General features: G+C 36.8%; 1 protein-coding gene across 2 annotated transcripts; it reads right to left on the bottom strand.

The window, feature by feature from the left end:
* Window positions 1–1,627: 1,627 nt before the first annotated feature.
* On the bottom strand, window positions 1,628–22,111 carry LOC122000374 (uncharacterized protein At1g28695-like). Of its 2 annotated transcripts, none has more exons than XM_042554786.1 (3): window positions 21,894–22,111; window positions 3,144–3,515; window positions 1,628–2,323 (listed from the first exon to the last, which is right to left on the bottom strand). In XM_042554786.1, exons 1-3 carry the CDS (start codon window positions 22,038–22,040, stop codon window positions 1,787–1,789), a joined length of 1,056 nt encoding a protein of 351 aa, XP_042410720.1. In that variant the 5' UTR covers window positions 22,041–22,111; the 3' UTR covers window positions 1,628–1,786. The 2 variants fall into 2 exon arrangements, with proteins under 2 accessions (XP_042410720.1, XP_042410721.1); XM_042554787.1 differs by having other exon boundaries at window positions 21,900–22,111.
* Window positions 22,112–22,115: the final 4 nt, after the last annotated feature.

Genomic DNA, 22,115 nt, shown 5'->3' with positions numbered 1-22,115 from the left:
CCTTGTGTGCGCCGCGCACGTTCATCTCATCCACCAGTGTACTTTTGCGCAGCTCCTCGTCCCTCGGATGCACCGAGCTGGTCCACTCCCTTCTTGTGTCATCTTTCTCGCTTGCTACATCTTACACTTGACTTCTTGTATTCATAAGTCCCTGCACACTTAGATACAAGGTATCAAATCTGCATAGCCTAACTTAATTTGATTGATCACATCAAAATTAACCCGGGGTACTTACAATTTGTTCTATTACTCTTGTTATTGTTTTGATTGATTATTTGTTTGTCTGATAAGCTTGTAAGAGGTTTCTCTACCGACGAAAGGTGTCTGGGAAGGAGAAAAATATAGTGCTCGTGTTCGAAACATAATCATAGAGTAGGAACCCTGAGGGGTTGCCAAACCATGCTAAATATGGAGTGTTCTTATTTGTTATTTTATACTCCGCTGCAAACTCGATGGATAAATAAGAAGGAGTAAAAAATGAACACAAACGCTATTCACCCCATCCCCTCTAGAGCCCCAATCCTATCACCTTTGGACCCCTACTCCATGACAATGAGAATTTTATACAATGAATATTAGAGAGCAAACCTATAAGTTTTCAGTAACCTCCTTATGTCTTTCTTCATTTTCAAATTAGTGATCGTTATATTTTTCTAGGCCAGTAGCAATCGATACATATACTATTATAGCTAATTTTATGATGTCAAATTAATGGCTTCGTAAAACTTTACTATTTTGTTTGTTTTGTTCAGTCAACTGATATGACTACAAAATCAAATGGATTGACTGCACTCGACTCAATTGCTTTCTCGAATAGAAATTTTGTTTGTTATTGAGTTGACTGATCCCTAATTTCAATCGATTGACCTCAAAATAGAATATCATACTTGATTTGTGGTTTTGGAATTTGTGGTTTGATCAATGGAATGAATAAGCTATCAATTGATTAAATATAGTATCAATCGATTGACAGTTTTTGTTACCTGAACATAAATGTTGCCTGATCAGAGAGATCATTTTTATTCTTTTGTTGTTTTTGTTCAACCCTATGTTTTCTAAAAGACTTCCAATCGACCAATATCCTTACTATTACTTTTTTCAAGATTAAGTCCACTCCTAGGTTAAATCCCCCTATACCCCTAAGTACATGTGCAATCGACTCTCCTCACAAAAGCTTACCTTCATGCCAAGAGACTCTCTGTTGCCTCCTGAACTTCGTTGTGCCAAGAATAAATCATCATTCTTCTATGTCATCCATGCCTAAAAATTTTATTGACTTGGAGACCTCATTAAATGCTGAGTATCTGATCTCCCTAATTTGCTGAGACTATACACTATAAAGAATTTAGTCTCCAACCTACATGAACTTCCTTATGCCAAGTATCTAACCCCTTGACTTAATTCGGCTTCCAAGTGCCAACTATTAGTCCCATCGACTTACTTAGCCTTCCATTATTGCTCTTGTAACACTTGTTAAGTTTTCTACTCTGCACACTTACATCTAAGATCGTAATAATTTTCTAACTTAAACTCTAATCCAAATATTAAAACTATTTGCACACTACATGTTTAAGACATGTTGCACCAAGTAAACCATATGAAAAAAAACATTTGAAATTGAGAGCAAGATTACATTCGAATATTTCAATCCAACCACAAATAGACATACAGAATGGACATATATTTGGTATATGCTTATATCATAATTCGACAAAAGTAGAGATATAGTTCTTTGAAAAAACTGACGACATATCAGTAGCAGGCATCTTTGAGAAGAAGAAACGGATTAGCAGACTAATTGTTTGCAATTATGTAAACTTGCAGATTCAGAAATGAGCTTTCTGTTCTTTGCAAACAAGCATGACTTGTGTGCAGGCCAAGTTGCATTTGATGTGCCATTGTTAATCTTCCAGGCTTCGAAGAAAGCTCTCAAGTCTATAAGCTTTGCTTTTGTGCCAACGCAACAATTAGCATGCATTGTAATCACTTTCCTGAAATCTCTACTCTTATGGCAGAAACCACTGAAGTAATTATTATCCAAGTACTTCACTCTCACACCAAGTTTTCCTAAGACACCCTCAATGTTCAGCTTAAGTAATACATCCTGATCTTTCATGCCTAATGACCTATTCGTTGCACCATTCCAGTGATCAAACATGGCTATAGTCCTCTTATTTGCTGAAATGAAGTAAAACCCAGTGTTGATAAAGTTGGATGCAGCATCAAATGGTCGTTGGCTGTTGTACTTATCACAGCTTATTTGCAGGTCTTCTCCACCACTCAATTTTGTCAATGGGTTCCTTAGCCAGAGTATATCCATGTCCTAAGAATGATAAACCAAAAAGGAAGAGTTATGTAATCGCACATAGATGATAAGATTGATATCTAAGGAAAATAAAAAGGCTGATAATTTTTTCCTTCACAAGAAAACAAGTGCCCTGTAATTCATATTCGGTTTCCCTTGTAAAAGTAGATACTCTATCACTTGAATTTGTAAAGGGAAAAACTTGGTATACAAGTCATAAAAATAGTGGGTTGTTTGGAAAAGTTAAGGGAGCATTTGGTTGGAGCGTTCTACATTTTCATTTTTTGAAAAACGCACGTTTTCTCTTTTCTTAAAAAATGGCATTCTTTATTTTCTCATAGAATGATTTCTCCTTTTCTAGAAAATGGATGTGAAAATTGCCAACCAAACAATGTTTTCCCTTCTCTCAGAAAATGAAAATGGAAAACTTGCCAACCAAATGCTCCCTTAAGTTTCGCTCTTTCTTTTGTTTCCTAAACAAGAAGGAAAGCAAATCTTATCAGAGAAATGCATTCGTAGAGGTTACTTTCCTGTCAAAATATGCTGTTAATACACAGCTGATCAGAAACAGTTCTATAAACCTTGGTTTTATTTCTTCTTCCTAGATTGGTAACCATTCAACCAGCAACCACTCTGATTTTTGAAAATTTTAATTATCTATTGAATTTAACTGGAGAAATATTCCACGGAGGAACAGGGAAACAAAATCCGTGAAGAATGCACTGATGTTCTAAGGACAGTAGACCAATATATCAGATGTCACTTCGATGCTATATCGGATGCAAACTAGGGTTCCGATTTATCAAAAAATAGCATATTGCAACATGAGTAAGCTTACCGTGAATATGAAGCTATATCCACGCCTAAGTACTTCTCTGAGGAACTGAGTTCTTCTCCACATCATCTTGATGAAATCATCAGACATGTAAAAGGCCTCCTTGGAGAAACTAGCACTGTCGGAGACCAGATGATAGCAATGAAGTTGTAAAATCTTACATTGATTGAAGGCCAGCTGATCAACTGCAACAAGGAGAAGGTGATTGATCAAGAATTCAGTCTTCTCTCCTTGGTGCAAGCTCTGGAGGAAGAGATCCAACATGCCATTTTCACCCATGTATGCTCTGTTCAGAATGGCAATGATTAATATCTTGTTGTCCATTGAGGTTTCTTCCAAGGCTATGTCCAATTCATCTCTCAAAGCTTGCTTTTTCTGCATGCAAACGCATCAGAACTTGAACCAAGACAATAAGAGTTAAATAATAATTAAACCGTGGGAACTCAACATGCTAATATCACTATATGGTTCAACATCAAATATCTCTAGCATCATGGATCAAAAACAATTGTAAATATTGCTAGAATTGTGCATATAGAAACGAACTAAAATCTTTATATGGTCCAAAACCCCTCTTCCTACCTTGATATACATAGTTTTCATATAGCACTTGTTAGTGTAAGCACTAAGAGTCAATCAAGAGTTGATTGACTTAGGACATATTGTATCATACAAGGATTATTATATTATTTTAGATCTGTGTCAAATGAATAAGTATAATAATGTCCTAGGGTAGTAGGTTCTAGTCTATAACATATCAATTGGTTAAATTTATAGCTACTCTTAACTATTCCTAGTCAAGTATTAATATACAAGGGCAATATTAATGTGTTGAGACTAACATGTAGGTCAATTGATGACCTAATATCACAAGTCATGGATATAAGATATCAAGTTAACACTAGGTATATATTAGAGAATATATACTGAACTCGCCGTGATAATGTTTCATGGATCATTATGAGTGTCATAAAATTTTTATAGCGATTATTAGTATAAATAGTCCTTAGACCTGAAGTCACTATGGTTTTTTACATAAGGAGTTGTGCACTTTGGTATTGACAAACATTATATGTAACAAGGTGGACTATAAAATCTATCACTAGATATGCAATAAGTTATGAGGGATGTGAGTGATGTAGATGAGATTTATCCCTTCTATATGACGGAAGTGATATCTATCGACCCCTTGATTAAGTGAGACTACTAAAATGCATGCTCATGTTCAAATAAGTCAATATGAGATATTAAACTCATTTGGTTAAGTGAGTCTACTTAGAGATTAAGAAACATAAAAATTGATAAGATGATGACACGGTCTATGCCTCATTAATCAATCTAGATATTGAGGATAAAAGGACCAAGTTATACAATATAATAGACACAGAAATGTTAGGTTGAATCTCGATATCCTTGTCACATGGGTAGCAATGATATATTGCTAGATGTCATTCATTGCTTATTGGGTCACATACAAAGAACATGCGGGTTTGGAGATGGGTATATTTTAGTTTAACTAAAATATGATGGACCCTAAAATTATAAGGCTAAATCTAATTCGAATTTAACTCATTTACACTAAAATGAATTCAGATTAGACTCATTGTATTAATGGGTTAGATTTATTGGACTATTGGGTTAATGACTTATTGGGTAATGGTTAATCCAATATACTAAATCCAACCCATTAAGAAGATTAATAGAGATTAATTCATCATTATGGAAGAAGACCAAAAGGCAAAACCCTTGGTATTCATTGGATGAATATAAAAAGGCCCTTTTGAGTAAAATTTTGAAGAGACTCTTGATCTTCTTCTTCCTCTTCTTCTTCTCTTGGCTGAATCACTAAAGTGGCTAGCACAATGAAGGTGGTTCTTCTACGAAGGCTAAGTTCGTGAGATGAACGAAGGAGGTGTTCGTGTGTATACCGAAGAGGCCTGACTACTCTGATCACGCTGAGATTCGACGAATCAAAGTTGCTGCCAGGATTGTACCGCTCACCCAACAAAGATAACTAATCTATCTTGATAGAGTAGAATAACGTATATATAATATTCACTTGGATCTCTAGAGGGATCATTTTTTCGTTGCGTATGTTATTGTTTTTTGCAAAAGATCCCTACAACACTACAGTGTTGTTAGAAGGTGGTGGCCTCTCATAGATTTCTAGGAAAAAAAGAGGAGTTGTATTGCAAAACTGACTTAATTTTCAATTTCACAATCGTGACTATTTATACTACTCAATAGAAATCGCTAGATTATTAATTAGATACATGTATTTATTCTATCTAGGTACTTGAATTACAAGATTCATGTATGTCTTGGTTCATATACATAAAGCATTTAGTATGTGGTTCAAGTTTAACTTTTCAACATCTAACACTCCCTCCTAAACTTGAATCTTTTTGATTCCGCGAATGAACCTCAGTTTCTGAAAATCATCAAACTTGAGTGACTTTATAAAGATATCAGCAACTTAATGCATAGTCTTCACATACTCCGGTTTAACTTCTTTCTTTGCAATGCATTCTTAAATAAAATAATATTGTGTGTCAATGTACTCGCTCTTGCTAGATTTATGCAACACTGGATGTTTTGACAAGCATTAAGCAATCATAATCTTTGTAGCATCTACTTGCTCCAAATGAAGTTCTTTTAACAATCTTCTCAACCATATAGCATGAAAAGTGTAAGAAGTAGCTGCAACATACACAACTTCACAACTGGAAAGTGTCACAATAGTTTGCATTTTTATCTCGATGAAATTGCATTATTTTTCAAAAAAAATACAAAACCATTTGTGTTTTTTCTATCATCAAGATCTCCAACAAAATCGCTATCACAAAGTTTATCAACTTGTAATTGCTAGAGGATGAATAAAGAATGTCATAATCAAGACTACCTTTAATATAGAGAAGTATCCTCTTAGTTGTCAACATATGAGACTTGGATTCTCCATAAATCGACTCATAACTCCAAATGCAAATAAAAAGTTAGGTCTTATACAACTCGAGTATCTTAAGCTCCCAATAAGACTTCTAAATGTAGTTAGATCAATATTTTCTTCTCTTTTCTTTATTTTGAATAGTTGTGCTCCAAATTACAGAAGGGTATTAACTAATTTGCAATTGAGCATGTTGAATTTCTGGAGAACCTCTTTCACATATCTTTCTTATGAACTCAAAGTTTCTTTCTCCATTTTCTTTACTTCGATTCCCAAGAAATAAGTCATGAATCTTATGTCACTCATCTCAAATTCACGACCCTTAGGCATCTTGAATTCTTCAAACATTTTTTGATTAGTTCTTGTAAAAATGAGATCATCCACATAAATGCAAACAAGTAAGAAATTTTAATCTTCTTCTCTCATATAGAATACATACTTGTGCGCATCTCAAAAAAAACATTTTCTTATTAATACTTGTCAAGTTGATTGTTTCAATCACTCGACGTCTATTTAAGCCCATAAAGTGTTTTTTTATCTTCAACATTTTATTTCATGCCCCTTAACCACATATCCAATAAGTTGCTCAATATAGACATCCTCATTAACATAACCATTAACAAAGTAGATTTAGCATCTAACTAATAAATCTTCCATTGATTCTGAATAGTAAGATATATTAGCAAGCGAATTATCTCCAATTGAGCTACTGGAGCAAACATCTTTGTTGAAGTATATACTAAAAGCCTAGCTTTTGTAAACATTTATTTTTGAAATAAAAGAATCACATTGGTCAATATCTACATTTATTTGTTAAATGTAATTGTTCAATTAATTTATATTGTAGACAACATGGTGTGTGGCGTCACGCACAGTAGATCATGTTGACGGTTCTTTATAAATTATAAACAATTGCTCACAACTAAGATGGAAAGGAACAAACCATCGGAATAGTTATAGTGTAATTAAGTATTAGTTTATCTTGACTAATAAATTACACTGGTACACTCTAAGTGTATTGAGTAGGACCATTTAGGTAAGTTTTTTTTGTACTGACTTAATAAAAGAACTAGACCTTAGTTATTATGGAAGTGTGTGCTCTTAATCCTAATATAATAACAAGCACATATATTTAATATTTATTTCTTTGACTTATCAAAGGGTGAGGTTTAGTTCGATAAATCAATATGCCCGATAAGTTGGGAAATGATATTACTTATAGTGTGTGTTGTTGATTATAGAAGGAATCTGTGTCCTAGTTATCTAGGTTGAGAATGCCCCCAAGAGGAGCTCATAAGGATTGTCATGTTAAATCCTGCAGGTGGACTTAGTTCGACATGACAATGAAGTTGAGTGGTACTACTCTTGGAGCGAGATATTAATTAAGTGAGTTGTCAGTAACTTACTTAATTAGTGGACATTCGTAATCTTAAACACAGGGAGACTAACACACTCATAATAAGAAGGAGCCCATAATGTAATTTGGGATTGGTGCGGTAGTGCGGTAATAACTCTCTAGTGGAATGAGTTATTATCGATGAACTTGAGTTGTGTGTTCGGGGCGAGCAGGGGATACTCAAGCTCATCGGAAGGCCAAAACCAATTTCTCTTCTAGATCCCTGTCATAGCCTCATCATAGCCTTAAGTCCATCCAAATGTAAGGCTCTTCTTGGTGTCCAAGAAGTGGGCCGGTCCAATGCTTGGTGACCAAGCAAGGGCCAGCCACATCCTCTTCTATAGGGGCCGACCCTTTGTTTGGTGACCAAGCATGTAGGGGCCGACCATAATATTCAAACAAGGAGTGTTGTTTTTGAATTTTTAAAATCTTCTCTTTGTAGAAAACTATAAGTTTTAAAAGAAAGATTTTAATTTTAAAAACTTTCCTTATTTGAATTTGGCCACATGTTTTAATAGAGAGTTTTAAAAGTTTTAAAACTTTTCTTTTTTTAACCATCCTCATGGTTTTGAAAAAAAGGAAGATAAGTTTTAAAATTAAAATTTTCTATTATCATGTTAAAAAAGGAAATTTTATAAGAGAAGTTTTAAATTTTAAAATATGGTTTTAATTTTTAGAACTTTCCTTTTTTAACTCCTACTTTAGGAAAGAGAGCTTGTAAATTTTATAAGAGGATTTCTTCTTGTAAATTTTTTTAAAAAATTATATTTCCTTTTTCTTTTGATGAGGTGGCCGACCACCTTGCTTGGTGCCCAAGCAAGTGGTCGACCATATTAAAAATAATAAAATCATCACAAAATAAAAATTGGTGATTGATTCAATCAAGAGGAAAGAAAAGGAAAATAAAAAGGGAAAAGGAAAAACTCTTGGATGATTTTATTTTTTGTAAAAAGTTTTTCCTTATTTGCCTTGGGCAAGTAATATAAAAGAAGGGGTGAGGGGGCTTCATGAGATACAACTCTTATTCTTTGGCTTGGAGACTCTCTTGGTGGCTGACCCCTCTCTCCCTCTCTTCTCCCTTTGCTCTCTTTTCTATTGTGGTGGTGGTGGCCGAATATTACAAGGAGGAGAAGCTCTTTTAGGTGGTGTTCATCTTGGAGGATTGTCGCCCATACGACGTCCAAGGCGAGGCGAGGAATACGGCAGAAGATCTCGAGGTCATTAGTTTACAAAGAGAATGTATAATTAGCAATTGTTTTCCGCATTATGCTGGTTATTTCTTTTTGTAAGAATTCTAAATACAAGAGGCAATTAGATCTAGTTTTTCGAATTTATTTTTCGAGTTTGTGTTTTCTTCTTTTTCGAATTTGTGATTCGATTGTTCTTTTTGGTTAACCTAGAGTTATTTAAGGAAATTAAATATTAGCTTTCCTTAAAAGGCTTTGCCTAGGCGGTGGTGGTTGCTCCCATATCCAAGAAGGTCATGTGCCTCGCCATGCAGTCCTGGAAGCCAATGTTTGAAATTAATATTTAATGAAATTAATAACTTAGGTAGATTTGAATCAATAGTGTTAAGTTCCGCTTGCGATTCAAATCTAAACCATTAAAAACAGATAAGTTAAATTTGGAATCAATGATGTTAAGTTCCGTCTGCGATTCCTAATTTAACTTCTAAAAAACACAATAGGTTATTTAAGGAAAGGTTCGACACTTGTACAAAAAATTTTTGTACAGTGAAATCGGTACGTTTGCCTAGCATTAACCAACAATCTTATCATAATCAATATCCTGTTTCCGCTAGTAGCCTTTATGATGTAGGAGGATTTATTGGATTTTTTTTTTAATTTTTTTTGTAAATTATTATTTTTAATCATTTTTGGTTTTTTTTAGTATTTAGGGTATTTTTGATAATTTTCATCTTTTACATGTTAGAGTTTTGGGTCTATATAAACATATGTTTAGTTGATGTTAGGGATTATCTTTGTTATTGAATAAAACTCCTTTTTCGATAAAACCAAGAGATAGCGGGTTCTCTTCGTTTATCGATTTCTTATCTTTTTTTCTCCACAATTCCTCTCTCACTTCAGCTCGCAAGATAATCGCTATTCTGTCCAGCGTCACTTTAGTGACAAGTCATGTTTTTATACCTTTCTACTTCTCCATTGACATTCTCTGTCTTATACACCCATTCGATTCTAATAGTCTTATGGTCTTTTGAAAGAGAAACTAACTCTCAAGTATCACACTTCACACTAGCCTAAATTTTTTTCATCCATGGCTCATCTCCATTTCTCATCTTCTTTTACTTCTTCAAACTTCAAAGGTTCAACATCTACAAGTAAATAAACAAACTTATTTCATCAATAGCATGAATCTCATTGTAGTTATCATTAAGACTTTGATATTTAGAATTTTTTTCTCCTAAAGGAATTCTAATGTGATTAATACCACGAGCGAATGTGGAGTCGTTGGTGGCATAGGTTCGGTTAGTTAGAGCCCTAGAGCCAATCATTTGATGATTGTTGTATGGACTCATTGTATCATATTCTTGTATATATAAATAAAGGCATTTGTTTTGGTTATTATACTTACTCATATTGATGCAAAATAACTAAGTATAATAGTGTCCTTGAGTAGAGGGTTCTTACCTATATCAATCGATTAGTTGAACCGATAGTGAGATGATATAAGGAACACTACTCTTAATCATTTCTATTTGAGTATTAACATTCAGGGACAATGTTAATGCGACGAGACTAGCATGTAGGTCAACTCGATGACTTGATCTCACAAGTCATGGATATGGAGATATCAAGTTGACACATGGGTATGCATTGGAGAATGTATACTGAATGACCCGCCATGAGAAAGTATCATGGATCGTTATATGAGTGTCATATACTTTCTCATGTGGCTATTAGTATGACTACTAGTCTTTGGACCTGAAGTCACCATGGATCCCTACATAAGGAGTTACGTACTTTGGTTTCGTCAAACGTCACCCGTAACTGGGTGGACTATAAAGGCGATTACTGAGTATGTAACGAATTATGCAGAGGGATGTGAGTGATGTAGATGGGGTCTATCCCTCCTATATGACGGGAGTGACATCGATATTCTTGATAGAGTGAGACCACTAAGTGCATGGCCATGCCCAAATGAGTCAATATGATATATTGAGCTCATTTGATCGAGTAAGTCTACTTGGAGTTCAAGATTTAGATTGATTAGAGGATGACACGGTCTATGCCTCACATTGATTAATCTAGATGTCTAGGATAGAAGGACACTTGTCATATATTGTGAGGAGTCACAATTAGTAGTCACAAGGTAATGTTGGATCTCAACATTCTTATAACTTGGGTAGTAATGATGTGTTGCTAGATACCGCTCATTACTTATGCTTCTAAATGGGTTTAGGAGCATTGCCAACGTTACAAGAACCTATAGGGTCACACACAAAGGACAATTAGATGGAGATTAGGTTCATTTGATGAACCTAAATGATTAGGTTCATATGATGAAACAAATTGGATTAAGAGTAATCCAAATTGAGCTGGACTCAATTTGGTTCATGTGTTAAGTGAGTCTAATTTGGACTTAGACTCATTTAATTAATTTAATTCAATGAATAGAGATTCATTAAATTAAAATTGACTTGAACCAATGGTTAGATTAGATCAACCAAGGGAGAGAAGTGGTCAAGTTTGACTTGACTGAAGTAGGAAGATGAAGAGTCAAGTTTTGACTTGACTTTGACTTGACCAATGTCACATCATCAAGGCTTCTTCATTTGGTCAAGTTTGACTTGACCAAATGCCACCTCATGGAGGAGATCAAGAGACTTGACTCTTGGTATTCCATGGGGGTTACAAGCCTTGAAGTGGCTGGCCACTTTTAGTGTTGAATGAGATTGATTTTTTCATTTAAGGCATTCATTCCATCTTCTTCCTCTTGCTCTCAATTTTCTTCTCCCTCTCCTCTCTTGGCCGAACACTTCATAGGTGTTAGCACACCTTTTGTTTGGCCTCTCCATCTCTTGCTTGTGTGGATACACATAGAGAAGTGTCTACTTTGACACTTTTAAGATCCGGCGAACCGAGGACTAGCGGGATTGCGAAGAGCTTCGCATCAAGGGTAAAATTCCTTCTCCTAGTGTAGATCTAGGCTTTAGTAAACTCGTACATGAAATTTTGTTTTATAAACTTCACACGGATCCGGTGGCATGGGAGATTCGGGGTTTCCGCAACGCGAAAAAGCGATTTTTGCGGCTCGAAAATCCCAAAAATGGTATCAGAGCCACGCGCAAAGTCTTGTACGAGTTTAATTTGTATTTTTAAGAAAAATATCGGTTCTGTAACTTTCTGTAATTTTATGGGTTTTATGGTTTTTATGGGTATTTTTCTCGTAGAAGCGAAGCACAAGTGTTTCGACACTTGTAGGCTTCTACTACCGAGAAGATTTTTCCGAAACGGCAAGGTTTCGCCCCAAAACATTTTGGGACAGTGGGCTAAGGCGCTGTAGGATCGCTAAGGAACACTCGTGATGGTTATATCGCGGGTAGGGGTACTGCCCCTGGCCCCGCAAGGGGATTCGTTCCGCGATTACGCCCGAAAACCCACTAAACGAGACCGCCGGGAATTTTACTCATAAAAATTGTAAAAATTGTAGTAAAAATTACCGAAAATTATAGAAAATACATAATTTAGAATTATGTATAATTTGTGATGGTCATGGCCCAAAAAGACCCAATTTGATTGGTATATTTGTGTTGTAATTCATATTACGGCCTGCGCGCCGTCATTTGTGTTGTGTGTGTTGTATACTTGATACGCGACCTACGCGTCGTGCCTTTCTCCATTTATTCTTGTTGTAAATTAGTTTAGACTCGAATGTAACTCGAGTTTCAAAAATGTAATGTACAAAATTGGAGCGGTGGAAGGTCCACTCGAGATGGAGTTACGAGGAGGGCGCGAGCAACACAAGGTGGTCAAAGGGAGGAGCTTGGAAAAGCTGTTGACCCTAGATTGACTATCCGATCTTCTCATTGGCTTGAGAAGATCGTAGTAGGGCCATGACTAATAACAAATAATTTAATTAATTGCTTGTGTGTGTATGTGCGATGCATGTTAGTAAAGTAGTTAATTAGCGCCTTAACGATTAGATTAGATTTAAATCGTGTACAAGATGCACCCTACGATTAGATTAGATCTCAATCGCGTCAACTCTAAAATGCCTATCATGCCATGATACCTATCACTACCTCGATCACATGTGTTGTTGAATCTGCCAAAGCAGAGCAACACATATTATCTTGGTAGGATACGGAGGGACAATCTTGGTCCCGCCTATCAACGTATGGGTGAGTAGAGACTCAATTTGATTGAGTACAACTAGTTAAATCGAGTTTAACTGTAGGCATTCTTCCAACGGTTGGAAAGATAGGACATAAATCACATTTATATTAATTCTTGGGTGTATTAGCCAAAGCTAACTCAAGTTTTAATATAACTGCGGATAATGATCCTATAAACAAGAGTTGCATAGAGATGTAATTGGTAAATCGTTACCTACCGATCATACTAAATCTTAGGCGTATTAGTCAAAGCTAACTCAAGGGTTAGTATGATGTGGATCTTGTCCCACATGAATTATAGAATTCAGTGGGAGCATCATTTAATTAAAGGCCTAATTAAATGATTACTAGAATATGATGTTTATTTATTTTCTGTATTTTTCTGTTGTAGATAACCATGACGTCAAACACGAACACCTTTTCTCTACGTTCTGTCCTTGACAAGGACAAGCTCAACGGAGTAAATTTCCTGAACTGGTACAGGAATCTGAGAATAGTTCTCACCCAGGAACGTAAACTGTACGTTCTAGAGCAGCCCATTCCGGAGGCTCCTCCTGCCAATGCCACGCGAGCAGACAAAGATGCTTACAAGAAGCATCAAGATGACGCATTAGATGTATTATGTCTAATGCTCGCGACCATGAACTCTGAGCTTCAGAAGCAACATGAGTTAATGGGTGCTTATGATATGGTTGAACATCTTCGTCAACTATATCAAGGACAAGTGCGGCACGAGAGATTTGAGATCTCAAGGGCACTATTTCAGTGCAAGATGTCAGATGGGGCTTCCGTAGGCCCATATGTATTCAAAATGATTGGGTACATAGAAAACCTACAGAGGTTGGGATTCCCGCTTGGCCAAGAGCTGGCCACTGACCTGATCTTGCAATCCTTGTCGGATAGCTATAGTCAATTCGTTCTAAACTACAACATGAACGAAATTGACAAGTCACTGCCCGAGCTGCTTAGCATGTTAAGAACCGCTGAGCTAAACCTTAAGAAGGTTAAGCCCAACTCTGTTCTGATGGTTCAGAAACATAAGGGCAAGGGCAAGCCCAAAGGCAAAGGAAAGTCCCAAGCCAAGGGTTAAGGCATGGCACTGAAGCCTAAAGGAGGGGTCGCCAAGGATGCTACCTGTTTCCACTGCGGTCAGACCGGGCACTAGAAGAGGAACTGCAAGGTGTACCTGGAAAATCTTAAGAAGTAGCGAAGTGAGACTTCCACTTCAGGTATATATGTTATAGAAGTCAATCTATCTATTTCTTCATCATGGGTATTAGATACCGGATGTGCTTCTCACATTTGTACTAATGTGCAGGCGCTGAGAAATAGCAAGGCATTGACGAAGGGCGAGGTGGACCTACGAATAGGCAATGGAGCACGGGTTGCTGTTGTTGCTATAGGAACTTATCATCTATCTCTGCCCTCTGGACTTGTATTAGAATTAGATGAATGTTGTTATGTGCCTGCTTTAACTAAGAACATAATTTCAGTTTCTTGTTTGGACAAGAAAGGTTTCTCTTTTATAATAAAGGACAAATGTTGTTCTATTTATTTAAAAGATATATTCTATTATAGTGCACCTCTGATGAACGGACTCTATATTCTAGACCTTGAAAGCCCTATCTATAACATAAATACCAAGAGGTTCAAGTCAAATGACATGAATCAAACCTATCTCTGGCACTGTCGCTTAGGTCATATAAATGACAAGCGCTTATCCTAGCTCCATAAGGATGGTTTGCTGGACTCATTTGATTTTGAATCTTATGAGACGTGCGAGTCATGCCTACTAGGCAAGATGACCAAGACTCCCTTTAGTGGGCACAGCGAAAGAGCGACTGATTTATTAGGACTTATACATAGTGATGTATGTGACCCTTTCAATGTCACTGCTAGAGGCGGTTATAGGTACTTCATTACATTTACTGACTTCAATAGATATGGCTATGTGTACTTGATGACACATAAGTCTGAATCCTTTGAAAAGTTCAAAGAATTCAAGAATGAAGTACAAAACCAGCTTGGCAAGAGTATTAAGATACTTCGATCAGATCGAGGTGGGAAATACCTTAGCCATGAGTTTCGTGACTATCTAGCTGAGTGTGGGATTCTATCCCAACTCACTCCTCCTGAAACACCACAGTGGAATGGTGTATCCGAAAGGAGGAATCGTACCCTATTAGATATAATACGGTCTATGATGAGTCACATAGATCTTCCAACATTTCTTTGGGGCTATGCTCTAGACACGACAACTTTTATACTCAACCGAGTTCCATCCAAGGCCGTGATAAAGACACCATATAGGATATGGACTGGGAGAGATGCCCAGGTGTCTTTTATGAGGATTTGGGGTTGTGAGGCTTACGTTCGACGTCAAGTTTCAGACAAATTAGGACCAAAATCCGACAAGTGCTACTTTATTGGATATCCCAATGAAACTAAGGGATATTACTTCTACATTCCCAGTCAGCACAAGGTAGTTGTGGCAAAGACTGGGGTCTTTCTAGAAAGAGACTTTGTTTCTAGAAAGACTAGTGGGAGTATGTTCGATCTTGAATAAGTTCAAGATGCGGACCATAGCACTCAAGCCTCGATGGAAGTTGAACTGGAACCACAAAGTGTTGTGGATGATGTTGTTCCACAAAGAGTTGAGGAACAACAACCGCCTTCAAATAGAACACCCCTCTAGGGGCGGTCATACTTTTAAGAGTGATTTTCAACCACTCTTGCACTTTTACCAACGGTTTGAGACCACTCCTCTTGATGTCGTCCCTATATCCTATAGGAGAAATGGTTAGAGGCCATGAGATCTGAGATGGAATCCATGTACACTAACCAAGTATGGACTTTGGTTGATCCACCTGAAAGGGTAAAACCCATAGGATGTAAGTGGGTCTTTAAGAGAAAGACTGACATGGATGGACTTATCTATAAGGGTCGCTTGGTAGCTAAAGGTTTCAAGCAGATTCATGGTATTGACTATAATGAAACATTTTCTCCAGTAGCGATGTTTAAGTCCATTCGGATCATGCTTGCTATTGCAGCATACCATAACTATGAGATATGACAGATATATGTCAAAACCGCATTTCTAAATGGAAACCTGCTCGAGATTGTGTACATGACACAACCTGAGGGTTTTGTAGATCCACAGTATACTAGCAGAGTATGCAAGCTGCATAGGTCCATTTATGGACTAAATCAAGCTTCTCGGAGCTGGAATCTTCGATTCAATGATGCAATCAAACAGTTTGGTTTCATCAAAAACGAAGATGAGTCTTGTGTCTACAAGAAGGTTGTAGGGAACACAGTTGTCTTCCTTATATTGTATGTTGATGACATACTGCTCATTGGGAAAGACATCCCTTTGCTACAGTCTGTCAAGACTTGGCTAGGGACATGTTTCTCAATGAAGGACTTAGGTGAAACATCCCGCATTCTAGGCATACAGATCTATAGAGATAGATCTAAGAGGTTGCTTGGCCTAAGTCAGAGTACATATATTGACAAGGTACTCCTTCGGTTTGCCATGCAGAACTCCAAGAAGGGATTTCTGCCGATGTCACATGGTGTGAGTCTTTCAAAAACTCAAGGTCCCTCTTCTAGAGAGGAGAGAGACCGCATGGATCAGATCCCTTATACCTCAGCTATAGGATCTATCATGTACGTCATGCTATGTACTCGTCCTGATGTCTCATATGCTTTGAGCATGACGAGCAGATACCAGTCAGATTCAGGTGAAAGTCACTGGATAGCGGTCAAGAATATTCTTAAGTACTTAAGAAGGACTAAAGAATATTTCTTGATATATGGAAGCAATGACGAGCTAGCTGTAAAGGGTTACAGTGATGCCAGCTTCCAGACCGACCAGGACGATTATCGATCGTAGTCAGGGTTCGTGTTTTGCATAAATGGTGGTGCTGTGAGCTGGAAGAGTTCGAAGCAGGACACAGTAGTTGATTCTACGACAGAGGCCGAGTATATTGCTGCATCAGAAGCAGCAAAGGAGGCAGTTTGGATCCGCAAGTTCATCACTGAACTTGGGGTGGTTCCTAGCATTACTGACCCTATTGAGCTCTATTGTGACAACAATGGAGCTATAGCACAGGCGAAGGAACCTCGCTCACACCAGCGGACCAAACACATACTACGGCATTTCCATCTCATTCGAGAGATTATCGACAGAGGAGATGTGAAGATTTGCAGAGTACCCACAGAGGCTAACATGCAGATCCCTTGACCAAGGCTTTGGCATAGAGAAAGCATGATGGTCACACTAGGTCATTGGGGCTTAGAGCCTACACTGATTGGCACTAGTGCTAATGGGAGATTGTTAGTTAGAGCTCTAGAGCCAATCATTTGATGATTGTTGTATGGACTCATTGTATCATACTCTTGTATATATAAATAAAGGCATTTGTTTTGGTTATTATACTTACTCGTATTGGTGCCAAATAACTAAGTATAATAGCGTCCTTGAATAGAGGGTTCTTACCTATATCAATTGGTTAGTTGAACCGATAGTGAGATGATATAGGGAACACTACTCTTAATCATTCCTAGTCGAGTATTAACATTCAGGGACAATGTTAATGTGACGAGACTAGCATGTAGGTCAACTCGATGACTTGATCTCACAAGTCATGGATATGGAGATATCAAGTTGACACATGGGTATGCATTGGATAATGTATACTGAATGACCCGCCATGAGAAAGTATCATGGATCGTTATATGAGTGTCATATACTTTCTCATGTGGCTATTAGTATGACTACTAGTCTTTGGACCTGAAGTCACCATGGATCCCTACATATGGAGTTAGGCGGCTTTCACAAACCACTCTCTAGCCGAGTACTAAGGATTCTAATGGGTATGTAACGAATTATGCAGAGGGATGTGAGTGATGTAGATGGGATCTATCCCTCCTATATGACGGGAGTGACATCGATATTCTTGATAGAGTGAGACCACTAAGTGCATGACCAAGCCCAAATGAGTTAATATGAGATATTGAGCTCATTTGATGGAGTGAGTCTACTTGGAGTTCAAGATTTAGATTGATTAGAGGATGACACGGTCTATGCCTCACATTGATCAATCTAGATGTCTAGGATAGAAGGACACTTGTCATATATTGTGAGAAGTCACAATTAGTAGTCACAAGGTGATGTTGGATCTCAACATTCTTGTAACTTGGGTAGTAATGATGTGTTGCTAGATACCGCTCATTACTTATGTTTCTAAATGAGTTTAGGAGTATTGCCAACGTTACAAGAACCTATAGGGTCACACACAAAGGACAATTAGATGGAGATTAAGTTCATTTGATGAATCTAAATGATTAGGTTCATATGATAAACCAAATTGGATTAAGAGTAATCCAGATTGAGCTAATTGAGTTAGACTCAATTTGGTTCATGTGTTAAGTGAGTCTAATTTGGACTTAGACTCATTTAATTAATTTAATTCAATGAATAGAGATTCATTAAATTAAAATTGACTTGAACCAATGGTTAGATTAGATCAACCAAGGGAGAGAAGTGGTCAAGTTTGACTTGACTCAAGTAGGAAGATGAAGAGTCAAGTTTTGACTTGACTTTGACTTGACCAATGCCACATCATCAAGGCTTCTTCATTTGGTCAAGTTTGACTTGACCAAATGCCACCTCATGGAGGAGATCAAGAGACTTGACTCTTGATATTCTATGGGGGTTACAAGCCTTGAAGTGGCCGACCAACTTTAGTGTTGAATGAGATTGATTTTTTCATTCAAGACATTCATTCCATCTTCTTCCTCTTGCTCTCAATTTTCTTCTCCCTCTCCTCTCTTGGCCGAACACTTCATAGGTGCTAGCACACCTTTTGTTTGGCCTCTCCATCTCTTACTTGTGTGGATACACATAGAGAAGTGTCTACTTTGACACTTTCGAGAAGTGTCTTACTTGTGTGAATTATTTTGAAAAGGTTTTAAAAAATTTATAAAATTATTTTCTTAAAAACTATTTTAAAATAGTATTAACATAGTAATGTTGAATGATTGTCTAATTGTTTGACTATTGATAAAATTTTCAAAATTGATTATGTTTTTTGAAAAATTAAAGTGTAGACTAAGGAATGAACCATTGAAACTCCTAAGCCCTTAGACACCTACGTTAAGAGTTTTGACCTTAGGGAGTGTTAGGTTAAGGGGGAATCCATTGAAAGACAATTTTTCAAGAAGTTTTTGAGTTAATTTCAAATTTTATTGAAACAAATTTTTTTTTTTGAAAAATATCCTTCAAATTTGTTTTTAAACAATTCATGTGTTTGAAAAAAATTCTCTTAAAAATACCTTTGAAAATGAAAAGAGAAAGAATCTATTTTCAAAATATCTACTTTAAATTTATTTAACATATTTTTTAAAAAATATGTTAAAAATATTGTTTAAAATTCTTTTTAGAAAAATTCCTTTCAAATTTGTTTAAAAATAATCTCTTACAAAAATATTTTGAAAATATCCTCAAATTCTTTTTAAAAAACTTCAATATTTTTGAAAAGGAGAAAATTATTTTCAAAATAGGTATTTTGAAAACTATTTTTGAAAGTATTATTTATAAAATATTCTTTTGGAAGATATTTCTAAAAAGATTTTTCAAAATAATTTTTAAAAGAATACTTTGAAAATTCCAACGTGCTTTGAAAAGGGGAGATTATTTTCAAAATAAATTCAAAGTCTTTCAAGAATGTATTGGAGCAAAAACGTTAGTTACTTTTTTTTTTTTAATCTTTATTGGTTTTTAATGTATGACAAATGGGGAGAGTTTAGAAGTTCAAGTTAGAATCCCCAATTTTTTATTGGGAAGTTTGGTTAATAGTTTAACATAACTCAAATATCAAAAAGAGGGAAATTGTTGGTGCAATCGACCTTTCGGATTTTGATGTTTGATCAATATGTTTAGTGGGGAGATTGTTGGTAGAATCGATCACCATGGTTTGATTGATTGTGTAAGTTAATCCAAACAGGTCAAGGTTGACTAAATGCTTAAAAGTTAGTTGGTAGAAGTCCTAATAGGTCAAGAGTGACCTAGGCAAGATGAGAAGACTTGACAAGTCTAGAGTGACTTAGGCAAGGTGAAAAGTCCTGAGAGGTAAGGGGTGGCCTAAGCAAGGTAAGTAATCCTACAAGTCAAGAGTAACCTAAACAAGGGAAAGTCTACATAGGTCAAGGTGACCGGATGTTTGTACATCTTAAGGGGATCGAATGCTTAGCAAGGGAAAACCACTAGAGGAGTGAACTCTAGGTAAAGTCTTGAAAAAGTAAGGGTTAGAGGAGTGAACTACAAGCAAATGAGAAGTCCAAGTAAGTTAGATAGACTAAGTACCAAGCATGCCCAGTAGTTAGGTAGACTAGATACTAGGCAAAACATAACTTGCATGTTGACTAACTTTGTATTTCAGGAAGCAGGGAGAACTAACTTGTTCAAATGATCGGAAGAGGTCTAGGTGACATTAGATTAATCGGACCAAGACAAGGCACCGATCTAGCTTTCAGGCAATCTGAATTGGTCTAGGTGCTCGGACGATTTGAAGGTTAGATCTAGTGATCTGAGCGAGGCGGTCAACAAATTGGAGTTCACCAAGCTCTAGGTGCCCGGAGATAGTCCAAGCGACCAGAGATGGTCCAAGTGACCGAAATATGCATTAACTTAATCTTCCTCTATGAGAATAACTGTGTGGTTTTTGAATATTAGCTTTATTTATACTGACACCTTAAATTGGTAAAGGAGAAGCAACAGTTGCTTTTCTCAAGGGAGTAGCAGGGTTGGCAAATTTCGAGTTGCTATTTCTCTAGAAAAAGATTGAATTATGCATGCTTAACTACTCTAGTTTTAGGGCTCTAAAAGATGAAGTTATCTGATAACTCATACCTTTTATGACTAAATGATTGCTTCTTCTTGTTTAGACTTTTTAGTTAAAACCGATTAAAAAATATAAATATAGATTGTATAATTTATTATATATTTTGTAAGCATTGACTATTAACACAAATTAATTGTCTGATTTATTTAATAGCAACCAATATTCAATAAATCAAACAATTAGCTTATATTGGCTGAGACATGAGTCAATTCCCATGAGACATGAGTCATAGTTGTTCAACCACCGTTTAGACTTTCCACAGCAACTAACTTATTTATACACGTACTTGCTTGTGACTGAAACACGAGTCATAACTCTGAACCTTTTCTTATATTATTATAAATTGTGCAAATGTGGTTATCTAGCAGTGCAAAACTATCATAAAATAGTCACTATTTTGTCTTGGAGTTGAAACTAGAGAAACATTGGTCCCCACTTCCACTGGAATAATATCAAATTCACTTGGCCCTGGTAAGAATTATCAACTTCTTGTTTCTATCCTCGCATGCATGCACCTGGGCCTATAAATTATAATGGATTGAATAGAAGAACTTAATTCATCTTCCCCTCACGCTCATCTATAATTTCACCTTCCTATATTTCCTCCTTCCTGTATAGTCTCCCGTGGGCAGGGCAAACTTAGTTCAACTACTTTTCAAGTGACAAACAGCTGTACATAAAACAACTGTTTTATTTGAGAGGGGAGAGAGAGAGAGAGATCATATGGGCGTAGGTGGGTAGGCGAGCGTAGGTTGCCCTTAAATCTCTGAAGTTGACAGAGAAATCAATTGACTAACATTTTCATCTTACTAATTTAATTTAGCCGACCACCGGCAGGAACCTAACCCCACCTAGATAATCTCGCCTTCCCCGTTCGGCCTCTCGCTCTCCACGTCGCTCTGCTCGTCCCCATGGAATCAATGTGCAAAGTTGCATTTCATCCAAAACCCTCGTACATAAAGCATGCAAATCTCAGACGGAGAAAGATCGATTCGTTCTATGAATCGGACCATCTGAACAGACAAGTAGATGGTTGAAGTGTTCCCTATGTCATGCCTCCGAAAACATAGAGCAGTAAACAATGCGGAAAAATAGACAAATGCTGGAAGAGAAAAGAATGAGAGCAATGCGAATGATTAAGTCAACTTACGCATACCGGAGATAATGGGTGTTCGAAGCGAAGTAATGCCGTCAATCGTGTCGGCGATGGCACCGGCAGCCACATGGCTGCATAGAGGACGACAGAGAGGAAAAGGAGAGATGAGATCGTGATCCGGGCCTTGCTGCCGACGGCCATGGACTTGCATACGAGACTTCTGCTCCCTGAGCCACCAGTCTCCGAGAAAACGAAAAAGTTGTTGGTCTGCCCTTT

Source organism: Zingiber officinale, chromosome 7A, assembly GCF_018446385.1.
Source record: "Zingiber officinale cultivar Zhangliang chromosome 7A, Zo_v1.1, whole genome shotgun sequence".
Lineage (NCBI taxonomy): Eukaryota > Viridiplantae > Streptophyta > Magnoliopsida > Zingiberales > Zingiberaceae > Zingiber > Zingiber officinale.
This window is presented reverse-complemented; position numbering and strand designations above follow the sequence as displayed.